General features: G+C 58.8%; 1 protein-coding gene across 3 annotated transcripts in view; it reads right to left on the bottom strand.

Annotated features, from left to right (window-relative positions):
- Positions 1–984: 984 nt before the first annotated feature.
- The window catches only part of TRIOBP (TRIO and F-actin binding protein), a 52,422-nt gene continuing 36,636 nt past the window's right edge, over positions 985–16,770 (bottom strand). For all 3 annotated transcript variants that reach the window (XM_047741145.1, XM_047741143.1, XM_047741144.1), the window contains 12 exons: positions 16,018–16,086; positions 15,803–15,892; positions 15,333–15,442; positions 13,328–13,853; positions 12,592–12,702; positions 7,214–7,361; positions 5,433–5,535; positions 4,727–4,886; positions 4,546–4,659; positions 3,413–3,499; positions 2,454–2,617; positions 985–1,709 (listed from right to left, as the gene is read on the bottom strand). In XM_047741145.1, coding sequence (XP_047597101.1) covers positions 2,456–2,617; positions 3,413–3,499; positions 4,546–4,659; positions 4,727–4,886; positions 5,433–5,535; positions 7,214–7,361; positions 12,592–12,702; positions 13,328–13,853; positions 15,333–15,442; positions 15,803–15,892; positions 16,018–16,086 — 1,680 coding nt within the window. In that variant the 3' untranslated portion in view covers positions 985–1,709; positions 2,454–2,455. The remainder of the gene's footprint in view (positions 1,710–2,453; positions 2,618–3,412; positions 3,500–4,545; positions 4,660–4,726; positions 4,887–5,432; positions 5,536–7,213; positions 7,362–12,591; positions 12,703–13,327; positions 13,854–15,332; positions 15,443–15,802; positions 15,893–16,017; positions 16,087–16,770) is intronic.

Below are 16,770 nucleotides of genomic sequence, written 5' to 3'. Positions count from 1 at the left end.
ATCTTAGTGACTGGAACCACCCCGCAGGCCCATTTATAAACTCATCACTGGCCAGGGGAGGGGTACATTTCCCCCATAGCCTACACAGTTGCTCCCCTGCGAGTCTTTCCCTGAACACGCCAGGGATGTTCATAGGGCACTTGCTCATGCTGTTCTCCCGCTTGAAATGCTCTTCTGGATTTTTCTATCTAGAAAAGAACTATCTTAAAGTCACCTCCTGAAGCCCTCTTCTATCCCCAGCTTGGGTTGGGGTCTTCTTGGGGTGCCTACAGCCTCTGGGACCCCACAGAGTGTGGGCCCCAACCTGTGTCTGCGGCCTCGGTGGTGGCAAGGCCAGTCCTTGATCAGCTCCCCCAGGGCCCAGCCTGGACTACCAGGAAAGGCAGTGAGGGGCAGGCAAGGCTGGGTCACTCATCATCCCATCTTGGCCACAGCCCTGTAGATCGCACCACCTGGCCTGGGCTTGCCGGGGCTCACAACCGGGGCCAAGGTTCCGCAGCAGCATAGCTGGCAGCCCTGGGAGGAGGCTTCCAGCCTGGTGGGCCTGGGGCAGCCACGTCCACCAACCCCCCAACCTTGCCCAGGGCTGGCCGTGACCTCTGAGCACAGCCTCAATATAGGACTTGGGCCCGAAAGGCACCCATCTGACGGGGAAGCAAATGAAGGCTTAGAGAGGGGGTGTGGCTTGCCCCATCAGGGACAAAGCTGGTTGGTGGGTTCCCGACCTCTCTCTGAGGCCTGGGCCTTCTCAGACATAGAGACGCACATGAATCACTGCGGGGTCCAGACCTGGTATTTCTAACCGGCTCCCCGGTGACCTGGCTGTGACTGGTGGTCCACGTGGAGAGGGCAAACTTGATTCTCGCCTCCGCCCTGGGAGCTCGCACGCCTCACTTCAGGAAGTGTGGAGTGCTGGGGGGGCGTGGGTGGTGAGGCCCCCACCTTCATAACCCACCCTGCCCCAGCCAGCCTAGACACCAGAGCTGCGGGAACATTTTATTAAGTTAAGAAGGCTCATGGAGCAGGAGAGAAGCCTTCATGGGGCGGCTCGGGCAGTTCCCTGTCCAGCACCCCCCTCCCCCACGGGCGAGGAGATGAGAACTTAGGGACAGCTGCTGGCTCCCTCTGCCCGTCTGTCCCTCTGTCCAGAGTCCCACGGTGTGGGGCGCCTCAGGGCAGGAAGTAGTTAGTGGGAGGTAGGGTAGGAAGAGGGCGGCTGGCTCCCTGCCTCTCCCACCAGAGTCCACCCTGCCACGACCGCTGCTGGGCGTCTGCTAGGCAGCCGGGGCAGGCCCGTGGGCCCAGAAGCCCGGGCAGGCAGCTAGAGCCGGAGGGCGGGCCAGTGATGGAGGCACATGGCCTCCAGGAATTGCTTTTCTCAAAGTATAACGTGTTTTGGGAAAAAAAAAAAAAAAAGGGAAAAAAATCTATATAACAATCTCTTCACATATAAAATCCTGAAGAAGGTGCAAGGTAAGACCCAGTGCGAGGGGCGCGCTCAGATACGCAGAGTGTGTGTGTGTGTGTGTGTGTGCGTGTGCGTGTGTGTGCGTGTGTGTGTGTGTGTGTGGTGGGTATGAGTGCATGTGCGGCCCACAGAGGGTGGTGAGAAAGCTTGGCTTCTGACTTCCATCCAGCAGGAAGGAGGGCAACTGACTGGTCCCCTCAGGCCGGGGGAGGGTCTGCTGGCGCAGCTGGGCCACCAGGACCTGGAAGACAAGAGTTGGGGAGCTGCAGGCTCAGGCCGAGCACGGTGGCCCGGAAGGCTGGGCCAGACCCGCTACTGCTCCTCTGGGCTTCTCCCTCCCGAGCCTGGCCCCCAGGGCAGCCTCTCCCGACTGCCTCAGGAAGTCCACAGGGGTCGATCTGAAAGCAGAAGCCCCAGTGGCAGATGTGGCATCAGGAGAGGCAGCGTAAGAAAGCTCTGAAGCCTGGGACATCAAGGATGGCCATGAGACTAAGTCTCTGGGGGGGCCCAGCCCCGACCATGACATCAGCGGCATGGAACTCGGTGGAAGGAACGCCGTCATTGATTGGTGACATGGGCCATGCCACCAGCTTGGAAGGTGGGGCCGGCAAGCCGAATGTGCTGGGGTGCCCAGGGGGGCCCTGACAAGGGATACGGGCTCGGCAGGCTGCAGGCGGGGCACCGCGCTAAGTGCCTGCTGTGGCGGGGGGGCACATGGCCACGATCGGGCCCCTGGAACTGCCCCCCTCTTAAGAACATGCCCAGGTCCACATCCCAGCCCCCCGGCGCCCTGCGGCTAGTGCCACCGTCCCCGCTTACAGAGAGGGAAACCGAGGCCACAGCAAGGGAGAGTCCCAGGGGAGGTGGCACCACGAGTCAGGTGTGGGTGAGCCTTGAGCTCCCCACTCCGGGCCCAGTGCCCCACCAGGCCTCCCCCCAGCTCGGCCCAGCCTCACCCCTCCTCTCCCCTCCCCTTAGCACTCACCTCTACTCAGCCAGGCTGTTGCGCATGGACTCCTTCTCCTGCAGCGCGGCTGTGGCGAGGCGCAGGTGCTCCTTCAGCTGCTCTATCTCCCGCTCCGACCGCGTCTTGATGTGGTTCAGCTCCACGTACACATCCTGGTACTTCCCCGAGGTGAAGCGCTTGTCCTGGGAGGGTGTCCAAGGGCCGTGAGGCCCCTTTCCTGGCCCTGCCTACTGGGCCCACGCCCACCAGCCAGCACGAAACCTCCAGGCTCCTCCATGCCCTGGTGGCCCGGTCCCTCCAGATGCTCCCTTGGCAGCCCCCCGGCCCGGGAGCATCCTCCCGGCATGGCCCAGGGACAGCGTTCAGCATCACTGTCGTCCCCCAAGATAGGAGCTGAGGCTTAGGGAGGGGAAGCTTTTGTCTAAGACCACACAGCAATGAGTGGCCAAGGTGCAAACCTGGTCAGCCTGGCCCGGGGCTGGGGTCCTTTCTGTGAGTGTGACTCACACATCCTCCCAGAGCCACCAACACCCGCGGGTGCCAAACCCACAGGGACACAGCCCTGGGTGGGCCGCAGTCTCATAGCCCTGGGCCCAAATCCTGGCCCTTCCCACTGCCCGCCGCATGGCTCACTCCTCACTGGAGCGTGGGCGCCCCTGCATGGGGCCTTGAGTCTTTTTCATTCACAGCTGTCTCCCCAGCACCGAGCATGGTGCCCAGCTCACAGTAGGTGCTCAATTAAGTATCTGCTGACTAAATAAAGCCAAGTGTGGCCATGGGCAAATTGCTTACCCTCTATTAGCCTCAGTGTCTTTGTCTATAAATAGGGACAAGGACACATATAAATAGGGACAAGGACACCGGGAGAGCCATGAATGAGAGGGGAGAAGGCTGGCTGGCAGAGTGGGTGCTCTCGGGATGGGGCACTGAGGCGGGTCTGGAGGGCTCCTGTCCACCAGCTCTGAGTCAGACCCTACCTTCTGGAGCATCTGCAGCTCATCCCGGAGACACTGTACCTCCTTCTTCAGGTACTGGAGCTCGTTCTCCTTCACTCGCAGCAACACCTAGGGTCATGGGGACCGGGCTGACCCAAGGCCACAGCACCCTGAGGGCTGGCTTCTCTCTGCTTCAGGCCCCCAGAATGTAACTCCCAACCTGCACCAAGACGCACCACACCCCAGGGCCAGGCTCCTCCAGGAAGCCCTCTCTGATTTCTCCTTGCTGTCTCACCTCTGTCCATACTGGCAAGTGGGTGTCTCATGATCACTTCTGCTGCTGTCCTAACACAGTACCCCGCCCTCAACTTGAGGGCAAAGAGGGTGACCATAGTGTAGCCCCCTAGGGAGCCAGAGATGGCAGGCCTCCCTACGAAATACTTCATTAACCCCTCCCCAAACCCCAAGGGGCAGGGCTTGCTATTCTGACTTGACCAAGTCAGAGACAGGTTCGGCCAGGAGTCGGGAGGCTTAAAAGTTTTGACGCCGAAGCCAGACTGCCAGGTTCAAATCCCAACTCCTGCCGTGACTAGCCGCGAGAGATCCGGCAAGGCGCTTGACCTCCCTACGTCTCAGTGCCCTCATCTGTAAACAGGGACGTTGATAATATCTACCTTGTATGACTGTCACAGAGATTCAATGAGTTAACAGATATGAAGGCCTTCAAGATGTTCCAGACACAGAGTAAAGCCATAAATAAATTTTCATAAAATAAAGTAAAATAAAATAAAATACTAGGGGATCCTCGGATCACACACATTTTCTCACTCCAGCTTCTCCTAGTAAGGGGGATGCTAGCCTCCTTTTACAGATGAGCTCCTGGGGCTCAGATTGGTGGGGTGACTTGTCACGGCCACCCAGCAGCTAGGTGGCTCCTGGGGCTCAGAATGGTGGGGTGACTTGCCCTTGCCACCCAGCAGCTAGGTGGCAGGCCCTGGATGGCAGGGCTGGACTCTGGCAGTAGGGTTTTGTCACAGGTGGCCATCCCAGCTGCAGTGGCTTCTCCTCCCTGGGGCCTGGGCTGGCGGGGCCATGCCATTCCCTGCTGCGGGGCACAGCCAGCCTGTCGGGGTGCTGAGAAGCAGCCAGGCTGCCTGGCACGGGGGTAGGCTTACCTCCAGCTCACAAGAGCTCCGCTCGCTGCCTCGCCCGCAGCCGTCCCCGGTGCCCTGCGAGGCAATGAAGCTGCGCAGCCGGTCGATTTCCTCTGACAGGCGGGCGTGCAGCTCCTGGGAGGCATGGGCGGTCAGTGCAGGGAGGATGGCCACCGCACCCCCCATCACGGGCCGGGCTCACCTGGTTGTGGCGCAGCAGCTCCTGGCCCTCCTGCTGGCAGCGTCGCAGGGTGTTCTCCCGCTCCTCAGCCTGCCGCGTCAGGGCCCCGATCTCCAGGCACTTCTGCGAGTACTGCTCCGACAGCACCTGCAGCTCCCGCTTCAGTGCCGCCACGTCGGACCTGTCCCGGGGGCAGAGGGGGGCACGGATGGCGCGGGACTCGGCTCAGGAGAGACGCAAAGCAGCTCCGGACTTCATGTTCCCTCTCTGGTTTTGCCTTCAGCCTGCTGCGGGGCTGGGAACTGGTGACAGGCTCCTTGGGCTGCAGGTGCCCCCTCCATGAAGAAGCCTCGAAGGCTTCTGCAGCCCTAACATTCCAGAACCATCCTCTGCGGTGGGGTCACCTACTGGCCGAGGGTGGTACTGCAACCCAGCTCTAGGGGACACGAACCAGAAGCCGCAGAAGCTGAGACCAGCTGGACACGAAGGGGCCTAACGAGGGGGCCTAAGGAACCATCTCGGGGCACTGGCATGGGGGTCTGGCTGAGGGCCCCCTGCCGCTGTTCCCTGTGCCAGGTGATGGGATCGGGAGTCTCAGCTGGGGGCAAAATGACAAGTCCTCTGTCAAGGGACCTCAGCACAGGTTCCTGCCTCGACACCAGGGTGGGCAGCTCCTAGCTCAGAACGAGGACCAGCCCGCAGACCCCGGAGTCCAGTGCCATCTTACTGGTGCTGCTTGCGAAGGCCATCGGGGCCCTGCTGGAGACTCCGTGTCTTGCTCAGTTCCCGGCTTAGCTCCTCCTGGTAGGCCTTCTTCATGGCTTCGATGGCTAGAATCAGGGCAAGGGCATGGGGGAGCTTGGGGAGGGGTCAGCAGCAGTAAGCTCCACCTCCTCCAAGCCCCCACACGGACCATGCAGACAGGGCCAAAGAGCACTGAGCCGGCCTGTATCAGGCACTGAGTGGCTTTGGGGAAGTTGTTTGACCTCTGAGCCTGTCTATCGAGGGAGGATACCAATCACGGTCTGTTGGGATGGGACAGCCCTGGGGAGACACCTCAGTCAGTATCTGACCACTGGAACCTCTTGTCACTGACGTCCGGGTGGGATTCCACACAGCCCACCAGCCCTGCAGAGCCTGGGCCGAGCTCTCTGGCCCAGCCCGCTGATCGTACTCAACACAAGGACTGCAGCTGCTACAAATGCGTGTAACCTTTCACAGGGGACTTAACCCTCCCGTGCCTTGGGTCTTTGTTGGAAAACGGGGAGAACAACAGCACCTTCTCTTGTGGGTTACTGGAAGCTGTGCAGAGAGCATTTAGAACAACGCCTGGCCCAGAGTAGATGAACAGAGAGCTCCCGCTGGCTTATTTTCCAGACTGCCAGCAACCAAGGACCAAGTGTTTTCACACTCACACAGGGTGGTTGGGAGGATTAAACAAGCCCTCATCCATAATCTTATCCATAATTCTAAAATCCAAAGGCTCAGAACACTGGAAGTTTTTCATAACTCTTTCGGTGGCAAACCCTGACCTGAACAGACGCAAGGCCATCTGTGGTCATTCGCAGCCCACGTAAGCAGGACTCTGAGAAGTTTCTTGGTGAAAACCTTTGCACTAGATTTCACAGAAGAGCCCAGACTCTGCTGGGAAGGATATCTCATGGTTGTACTAGTTATCTCCCTAAAATGCAGAACACACTGGCTCCAGGGTTTGGGATGAGGGGCCGTGGGCCTGAGTGCATGAAGCACGTGGCTCAGTGCTGGCAGATGGAAAGATCTAGATCAAGGGACTTCTCTCATCACTGCCGTGATTCTGGAAACCCCACGGGAGTTCCTGGGATGTGCCAGACCCACATGGGAGGTATGCAGGGAACACAGGGAGGGAGGGAGATGTTCAACATCTCGGGCGTTCCTGTTTCTGGCTTGGGAGAGCAGAGGGTGGGGTTCAGGGCCCGGCTCTGCAGTCAGGGTGCTCTGAGCTCTAACTCCCGCTCTTCCATCTCCAAGCTGTGCCGTCTGGGACAAGTCACTAACCTCTCTGAGCCCCCGTTTCCTCATCTGTGAAATGGGGTCCCTCCGTCAGGCACCGCAAAGAGCTAGGGGTGCTTGCATGGGGAACGTGGCTTAGCAACAGCTCACAGCTTTGCTCCTGCCCTCCCCAGGGTCCAGCCCGCCCCACTCCCAGGGCCACAGCTGAGCAGTCTGTGCCCCAGCAAATGGTGCGCACCTGGGCATGGAGTTGGCGCCCAGTATGGGCGTGCACCTTAGGGTGAGATCCCCAGTGGCTGCGGGCCCGAGGGAGAGGAGCTACAACCCAGGAGGACGTGGGGGTTCAGGGAGGCTGCTGCCTCGGTTTCCCCTTCTCATGTAGAAGCAGAGGCCAGTTCTGGGGGCTCCACCCCCTCCTAACCCCAAGTTTGGCACTAGACTCCCTCCACCTTATTTAAAGTGCTCCCCGATTTCAGCGTGGACCCGCAGCGGGAGGCTGGTGGGGCCCAGGGTCCTCACCTGAGGCCGTGGCCGCGGTCTCCTCGGCCAGGAGCCACTCCTTCTCCTGCTGCAGCCGCTGTAGCTCGCGCTCATGATGCCGCTGCAGCTCCGCCATGACCTGCTGGTGCGAGGACTCCATCTCGGCCAGACTGCGCTCGCACGCTTCCTGCGGGCGGGAGTCCAGCTGGGTCCCAGGGCTGCCCCCACTGCCAGGATGGTGGCCATTCCCCAGCCTCAGGGTCGCACACGCCCCAGGCCAGTCCTCTCCGTCTCTCCGCTCTGGAGCCAGGCCCCACCTACCACACCTGCCCCTGCTCCAAGAATCCACAAACCTCACCCTGTTACTCTCCTCCCAGCCCTTTGGGGGCTCCTGTCCCACAGGGTCAAATCCCTGCTCCTGTGTCTGACCCTCGTGGCCTCAGGCCGTGCCTTTCCCCACCAAGGAACTCCAGTTAGGAGAAATCATTCGTGGCATGGTCACAGCTCTGAGCTTTGGCTAAGGCTAAGCCCTCTGCCTGGAACGTTCTTCTGCAACTTTCTCTTCCAGGGTAATGGACTTGGCCTGCAGTCCAGCTTAATGTCCTCCCTGCTCTATCTCTGGACAGCCTCTGCCCTGGCTCCGCCAGACTATACATTCTCCAAAGACAAGGAAGACCTGATTCAGCTCGGAGCCCCCCAGGGTCCAGACCAGAGCCTAACAGGTGGCAGGTGCTGAGTGAGCTGACCCTGATGACATCACAGAACAGGGCCTGTAGACAAGGCCAGCAACTGTTTAAAAAACTGATGTACGCACTGCTTCGGAGAGTCACCTGTGACAGATGTGTGGGGGGGGCAGTTGGGTGTTGTCACCATATTTTTAGTAACCCCCCGCTGACTGCAAAGAAGTCATGTGTGGGGCGCCTGGGTGGCTCAGCGGGTTAAAGCCTCTGCTTTCAGCTCAGGTCATGATCTCAGGGTCCTGGGATCGAGCCCTGTGTCGGGCTCTCTGCTCAGCAGGGAGCCTGCTTCTCCCTCTCTCTCTGCCTGCCTCTCTGACTACTTGTGATGTCTCTGTCAAATAAATAAATAAAATCTTTAAAAAAAAAAAGTCACATGTGTACAAAGATTCTCGGACAGGGGTATTCCCTACGGGAAGGTTGGTAAGAGATGAAAACCAGAAACAACACCTAGCAAGGGAGCCCTTAAATAAATGATGGGATCAAACCCTACAAAGGCCCCTGGGCAGATGGGGAAAGGCAGAGCTGCCCACGTGGACGGCTGTGGAAAGGTGTCCCAAAAGCTAGGTGACTCAAGCTTGTCTCTGACAACACGTACTGTGTGATCCCATTCGCCGAAACAACACAGAGGCACGCATCCCAGTCCACACGTGTCAAACACAGCAGAAGGTATGGGGGACGCCGTGGGGGTAGAGTAGGGGTGCCCAGGGATGCCCACGTCCTACTCCCTAGAACCTCTGAATGTGTCACCTTATGTGGAAGCCGGGAACTGAGGTTGCTAATCAGCTGACCTTAAAATAGGGAGACCATCGTGGATTAATCCCTGGGCCAGAGTCGTCATGGGGCCTAGGATGCGGAAGTGGAGGCAGGAGGGCAGAGAGGGAAAAGTGACCATGCAAGGTCAGTGATGGGAAGTAAAGGCGCCTGACTCTCCATTGCGGGCTTTGTAGATGGGGCCAGGAGCCCAGGAATGCAGGGGGTCAGAAGCTGCAGGTCCCACCCAGAACCCGCGGAAAGGATTTGAGCCCAGTGAGACCCCGGTTAAGCTGCCTCACTTCAAGTCCACAAGATACATCCTTGTTATAAGCTGCAGTAATTTGTTCCAGCAGCAACAGGAAACTCCTGGGATGTGCTCCGATGGTGAGCAAGGTGACCCTTGGAGGGGGCAGAGCAGGCAGAGGAAGCAGAGCCCCCGTGGTCATTTCTAACCTTTGATTGGATTGAATTTTTGAAGACGTAAACGTATTTGTTATGTAATGAAATTTAAGAGCACTAAGGAAAGGGGAAGAGCTATGGAGGAAACCCAAGCCGAGAGCCAGATAAGAGAATATATCCCAGGCCACAGCGTACCTCGCGGCGTGGGGGGGGGGGCTGACCCCCACCTCTCCAGCAGCTGCACCAGGGGCTACGAGGACCGGTATGGGGGAAGGGCCAGGTGTTCTGAGTGGGGGGGCAGGTGACGCCTGTCCCCCTCCAGTCAGAACAAGGGAACATGGCTTTGGAGTTTCACACACCAGGTCCTGATCCTCGCTGTACCAGTGTGAACTTGAATGAGCCCCTTCCCCACGGAGCCTCAGTGTCCTCCTCTATAAAACAGGCCCATAAGACCAACTCATGAGGGTCTCTAAGATAAGCCCACCTACAGAGATGGGCCCGATGACGTAGGCCGACCTGGCAGCTAACAGGGGGTCCAGAGGCAGGAACCAGCCCATGAGGAAGGAGGGGCTCCTAGAAGGCCCAGTGCGGCTCTCTCTGATCTACCTTCAGGAGGGCCCAAGGTGTTCAGCTGCCACCTCTGATAGGGATCCAAGTAGACCAAGAAATGCCCATTACTCTGCAGGAAGCTGGGGGAGGGGGCATACAGGAGACACAGGAGCCCTGGCCGGTGAAGCCCCAGAACCGCCCCCCCAACCCCAGCTACTGTCCTATGTGGTCAGCTCCACAAGCTGAAAGAGGGGTGCCCACCCAGAGGAAGATATCAGGTGCCAAACCCCTCCCCAGCTGTCACCTCTCCAGGGTCCCCTGAATCCCCAGCCACCTCCTCCTGGGTCGGAAGGGGTAGAGATGGCTCAGCTCCTCTTCTCTGGCGCCCCCACCTCTGGGGCCCCTCCTCTACCTGTCTTTGGCTCTGTTTTCTTATCATTCCCTTCTCACCTGCACCCCCCAATTCCATTTGCACCCCTGCCCATCCCAACCTAACAGGATGAAATGGCTGACAGCCCTTTGTGTGCCCAGTGGCCCCCTGGGGACCAGGAAGCCTGGACTGCAGACACAGGTCTGCCTCTAGCTTGAAGGTCTCACCTCCTATGCCTCAGTTTCCCCACCCATAAGCTGAGCAATCAAAGCAGTGCTCTCCAAACTTCATTTAAGTGAGAAATCTTTTCCCAAAAGAAATCTAATGCAGGTTCCAACAGTAAAACAGACAGATAAGGCTGCTCTGATGCCAGATACCGATGGCTGTGAATGGAACCACCCAGAAAGGCAGCTCCTGGGGTGTCCAGGGGCTCCGAGTATACTTTGAAGCCCTCTGGGTAGTGGTCTCTGAGGGGTGTCCCAGCTGCCTGGGGCACCAGGGGCATGCAGGGCCTCACCCAGCCTGAAGAAGCCCCACCCACTCCTTCCTCTGGCCTCAAGGGAGCCTTTGACAACCCTGGTCCCTCCCACCTACCCTGCTCCATTCCCCGCTCCACATCAGGTGACCCCCAAAGCTAGCCCCCCGCCGCAGCCAGATCCCAACTCCCCTTGACCCCGGTCTCCCTTCAGCTGAACACTCCACCCACCACTCAGCCCCATGGGGCTCCCTGGCCTTGCACAGTGGCCCAGACTCAGGGCCCCTGGAGGCTCCCCACTGTCTTCCTTGGGCCCAGTCACCCAGTCCTCACCTCTCCCTGCACACACCCTCCTGAAGCCCTCTCTCCCCCAGCCCCCATCCTAGCCCCTGACATTGCCCTTGCCCCCTCCCAAACTTCCCTCCACGCCAACACCACTTTCCTGATATCATTGTCAGACCCCAAACCCCCTCAGGTCTGCAGAATGAGATCCCAATTCCTTGGCTTGCTGGATGTTTTCACTGTAGACACCTACCGGCCCTCCACCTTCTGCCCCGGCCCGTGCCCCCACCCCAAAACCGCCCCGCACAGCCACCTCCAACCCTGAAACTTCTAGAAGGCCCCACGCTCAGAGCCCAGGACCCCAGCAGTCTCTTCTACTTCAGGCAACAGCGTGCTGACTGGAGACAACCGACGGTCTACTCTTCGCAACTCTGTCACACATTTGTTAAGCGAAGCCATTTTAAAAATTAAATGATATAAACTTGTAATAAACTATACGGAAAACAAAGGTGATACTCAAAATTCATCACTTCTTAATTATTTCACTGCATTTTATTATTGTCTATGCTCTTGAGTTTTTTGTTGTTTTTTTTTTAAGATTTTATTTTTAAGTGATCTCTACACCCAACGTGTGGGCTGGGACTCAAGGACCCCGAGATCAGGAGTCCCGCGCTCCACGGACGGAGCCGGCCGGGAGCCCATGTGCTCTCAGGTTTATTTACATCTTCTGCATCTTGTCTGGTGGAAATGCTCTACGATTCTGTGCACATATCTCTTCCCAAATCGGTGTTCGGGGACATCAGCCACAGCGGGAGTATTTACACCATGGAAGTTGGGAAACATCACAAATCAGGGCTTGATATATTGTTTTGTGATTGTCTGGATGTTAGCAAAGGCTGAGAAAATGCTAATAATGCAGATTAAACTCCCACGTCTGCCAAATTTTTAACCATCACACTGGAACTAGAACACAGATCTGAGAACATACTCCTAAACGGAATTTTCTCAAAAGAAAACTATTATCCAGTTCGGTCAAGAAGTTACTCATGACATTGACCAAGTAAAGTTCTGACATATGTCTTCTCATTTTACTCAATGACGTGAACAAAACTGTCAACCAACATTCACGTTAGAACAATCCTCGTTTGCCAGTTAGCTGACGATACAAGCATTCGGAAAAACCAGCGGAAAGTATTCTGACACGAGTCAGCTCGCTATATACGGAATTCACAAGGAAAGGGATATATTTTGTATTTGTACACTGTATCCTAAATGTCCTTTTTATCAGTAAAATTGATAGTAAGCCATGGCCAAATGTCCCCAGAGGAACAAAATCAGCCCTAGCTTGAGAACCACTTGTCCCAGGCAGACCGAGTATCCCCTGGGGGCTACCGGAGGGTCCCATATCCCGCAGGCCACCTGCCGCAGGGTCTTGGCCTGACAGGCACGAGCGGCATCTCTCTGGCCTGAGGCAGCAACCCTGGAGGCCTACCCGTTGGGATCCCACTCCCCACTGGGTCTTCTTCCTGGGCGGTATGGGAGAAGGGGTCCAAGTGCAGAGTGTCACAGGGAGCTCACACACGGGCTCTGCAGTCAGCCGGAACCGAGCTCACATCCCACCTCTGACCTCTGCAGCTCAGCTGACCTCGGGCAAGTCCCATAAGCTCAGTGGCTTGTCTGAAAAATGGGCACAGTGATCACGTCTACCCGAGGGACACTTTTAAAGAGACATTGCAGGTCAAATGACACCCATGGGTGTCAAAACATTCCCAGAACATTGGCTGTTCTCTGAAAGCTCGGCAACCAGAAGCCTGCCCGCAGCCCCCACCGAACAGCCCCTCGGCCTCACCTGCGAGATGTAGCCTGGGGGGATGTGGCCATCTTCCTGGGACCGGGGTGGACCCTGTGGAACTTCTCCCTGAAGACGCCATGCCTCCAGCTGGGCACGAAGAGACTGGACCTACAAGGGGATGGGGGGGGTGGTCAGTGGGAAGCCGGAAGCTGGGAAAGGGGTGCTGCGAGGCAGTGAAGAGCCCTCGGTTCGAGCAGGGGAGGCAGCTGGTGGCGGAAATGGAGGCAAAGGGGACATTTCAGCTGCTTCCCAGATGGCCAGGTCAGTGACCCAGGAGAACTTTGTCCCAGAGAAGACTAAACAGGGTTGGGAGCAGGACACTGTGGTCACAGACACTGATCGCATTACGTAGGAGGTGGTCTCTGAGCCTCAGTTTCCCACCAGTACAACTGTGACGAGGTCTACCCTCTGGGACCCTGAGACTGCTCAGGGAGCCAATACAGGTAAAGGAGGCCGAGGAGGAGGTATACAGAAGGTGCTTAATAAGTGGTCTCTCCCTCTTCCTTTCTCTGTGGTTGCTGAGGACAAAACGAAGAAGGAAAAAATGCCCCAAAACAAGAAACACCGAGGTCCAGGAAAAAAGATTGCAGTTTTTAAGAGTCTGCGGTCTCAGCGAATCGGGGTTGAGCTCCCCATCACTAGGTATGCCAGATAAATGCCACAGTGTGACCGCATGCATAGGTGGGGTGCTGGTGGCGCAAGGGAGCTCCTGGAGGCCAACGATGATACCTACCTCCTTCTCCAGGGCCTCGTGGCTGTCACCTGGGGGCCCCCGGCGCTCCCCGCGGCTCTGGTTGAGCAGGGCGGTGAGAGGCACCCGCTTATTCTCCCGCAGGGGCAGCTTCTCCAGCTCCTGCCACTTCTTCTCAATCTCCTCACTGAGCCGGCTCTGCTGGTCCTCAGTCAGCGGGGCACCCAGACCCCGGCGCGGCCCCTCGCCAGCTGCGGTCTCCGGCGTCCGGCCGTCCGTGGCCTCAAACCACTTGCGTCGCTCCTCGGAGCGCTGGGCCAGGTCCCGCTCCAGCTCCTCCTGCTTGGCCGGGCGGTCGAGCGTGCGGGCCGGGCCGCGGACCCGCTGCGGGGAGCCCTGTGTCAGTGGGGACAGCTCCACGTAGTCCAGGGCCTGCCGCTGCCCATCCGCCTTCCGCGGGCCGCCCCGACCGATGACCTCAGAGCCCCCCCGCTGCTCTCCCGCCTTCAGGGAGCCCTTCTGGGTGCTGTAGCCGTGCAGCGCGTTCTCCTTGTTGCAGTCCGAGAGCCTGGGGGGCCAGCAGAGCCTCGTCAGGGGATGGAGTGAAGAGTCAAGCACTTTCACAGTGCCCCGCTGCCCCCCGAGCCGGGGCTGGACCCCCATCTAGAGGTTAAGACCTGGGCTTCATCACTAACAGACCCTGGCAACCATTCCAGGGCCCGCGCTCAGCAGCAGAGGAACCAGGAGAGCTGGGTTCCCTATTGGGCCCCCAGGGACCTCAACTGTAACATGGGTCGACAAAGCCGCTCGTAGGACGGACACGAGGCCCCGTGGGAGGGCAAGCGTGCAAAGCAACCAGGGCCCTTGGCCAGTGCTGGTCATAGAATCGTCACCAGAAGTGTGGTTTAAGGCTCGGTCAGGGGCCCCAGAGGCTCATGGGAGAAGAGGGAAAACAAGGTGAACGGTGGTGAAGAGCCGGACGGTGACCGGAGCGCCAACTGCGGCAGGCCTCCCCTTGCTCCATTAGCAACAGCAGGGTACATAAGTGAGCCGGCCAGAAACGACACCCCGCCCCCAGCACCTCTTGTAGCTTCGGGGCCCCGTGACTACATTCTGGCCAAGGGTGTGGTTCCCTTTAAAGGACGGGCCATGCCGTGGCTGGACTCTGGGCTGGGACTCCGTGAGAACCGAGCCAGATGCAAAGGTGTGAGCTCTGGGCCGCGGAACTAACCCACCAGGTCTGGATCATGCACTTCTGGATTGTTCTGGAGAGAGAAAGCAAGCTCTCCCTTATTTTTGCCTCTGTGTGTGTGTGGGGGGGGGGGGCTTCTTTGTTAGAACCGCCGGGCCTACAGACTATCTGAAAGTCCAGCCGCGAAGGCCCCCGAGTCCACAGGGGGCTTCTGCGCACATCCCTCCCACGAAGCTGACATCACACTCGGCACAACAGATGAGAAATCGGACCCTCAGACAAGGAAGTCACTGGCCTGGGGTTGAACAGCTAAAGTTTGGCCCAGGAGTGGGGCTCAGACTTGGGTCCCCCACCATCAGACGCCGCTCGTGCCGTCCAACTGCTGTGGTTCCCAGTCCCCTGCGGGCAGTGAGCGTTTATACTGTGTGGGGGCTTTCCCAGCAGCCCAGTCCCCCTACCCCCCAGCACGGCGACCTCGGGCGGGGTGAGCACCTCACCCAGATGACCTAACCACACACTCTCCCTAGCACAGGCTTAGACATGGCTCCCACGGCTCCCAGAGAGTCGGCTACCTCTAGGGGGCCTTTGACTCACTGGCATCTTCTCCAAAGAGTCAAGGTCCCCTCCCCTCCTTTCAGGATGTGGGGACCATAACGGGATGGCAGGCAAACCTCAGATCCACCAGGTATTTTCGGGTGAGTGCCAACAATGCTCACTGCCTCTCTCCATTCTGTTGATGGAGAAACTGAGGCCCCGGAGGTATAACCACGGGGCCTTTGGCTGGGTGCCAGAACCCCACTCAGGGACGCAGGGGTGGGTGCCTCCCTCAAGGTCCCAGGCTGGCTTGGCACATACTTGGTGACATCCGGGGCCGTGGTGGGCCGCACAGTCTTCCTCAGAGCCTCGATCCAGTTTCGCCGGATACCCGAGGTCATGGCCGACAAGGTATAGACGGCGTCCTTGGTCTGCAAGTCCACCCCGTGGGCAGGTTTGCCACATGGCCAGCCCTGCCCCCCACCCCTACTCCCTCGCCACTGCGTGCCCCAGGGAGGGTGACCCTTTCCCTGCAGGACGGAACCCAAGGTCTTGCGCCCAGGGAGGAGTGGGGGGTGCCAAAGTTACCTCCACTGGTGGCTCCAGGATCTCCCCAACATCCCGCCCTCCCCTGCCACCTGTGATCTCTGGGGCCTCCCCAGACACGACAGGTGTTGGCAGCAGAGCTTCTGACCAGCTCTGAGGACCACCTCCGTGACAGCGGGTGACAGGAGCCGGTCACGAAGCCCGCCCCCCGTCCCCCCATGCCACCCCGGCTGCATGAGGCTTACATGGATCTGGAAGCCATAGTTGCGCTGCACGGCGTACTCGGTGACATCCGTACAGGAGCGCAGGTCGATCTCGCCATCCAGCTCATCGGCCTGCCGCAGGGAGGCCCATGATCGTCCACGCCTTCCACTGCCCCCACCCGGGCCCCCCGCCCCAATCCCCTTCCAGGGCCCCCCAGCACCTGACAGGGGCAGAGAACGCCCCCATTCGGTCTCACCTCCTCAGCGGTGGAGTCCCGGTAGTACTTAAGGCTGGAATCCGTCAGCACAAACCAGTGCTTCTTCCACTGCGAAGGAGAGGGGGCAGTGAGTGAGGGGAGAGGGGCTGCAGGCGTGGGGGATGACAAAACGGGGGTGTGGGCACCATTCTGCAGCTGTCCTCGGTGCTGCTGGGTTGACGGCAACCTCTTCTGCCCTGCTGATGGCCCGGGGGGCAGGGGACAGAGCGGAAGCAGAAACTCCAGTTCTGAAGCCTGGCCCCTCCAGGGGCAGCATCTGTGAAATGGGTTGGCTTTTCCTCAGTGCTGACACCTTCCCTTTCCTTCTGGGAGCCCTTCTCTGATGTGTTGGCAGTCCTGTAGCCCTCCTGACCCTCTCCATTGAGATCACCATGGTTCCTACACGCAATCCCTCCAGTGCAGACGAGGAAGGGGCTGTGACCTGTGTAAGGTCATTCGTCTGGCAAGTCAGGGAGCAGAACTTTACATGTCTTTTCCCCTAGACCCCTCTAGGTCACCTCAGTAGCCAAGGACAAGTGTGCCAGAGTGAATGGAAGGTGGCCTGGGGGGAGGCGTCTGAACATGGGTCCTATTCTGTTCGCTGAGCCGGGTGTCGGTTACACACGTATTCAGCTTGTGAGAGGATATTCTCTGCACATTTATGGCTTGGGTCCCTTTCTGCAGTGCCTGTCTGCTCCAGTGGGGTGAGGCCGGCAGGCCGCGGAGGGCAGGGGAGGGGTGGCAGAACGGCTC

This window comes from Lutra lutra, chromosome 8, assembly GCF_902655055.1.
Source record: "Lutra lutra chromosome 8, mLutLut1.2, whole genome shotgun sequence".
NCBI lineage: Eukaryota > Metazoa > Chordata > Mammalia > Carnivora > Mustelidae > Lutra > Lutra lutra.
Note: the sequence above shows the minus strand (reverse complement) of the source record. Positions and strands in the feature narration are given on the sequence as shown.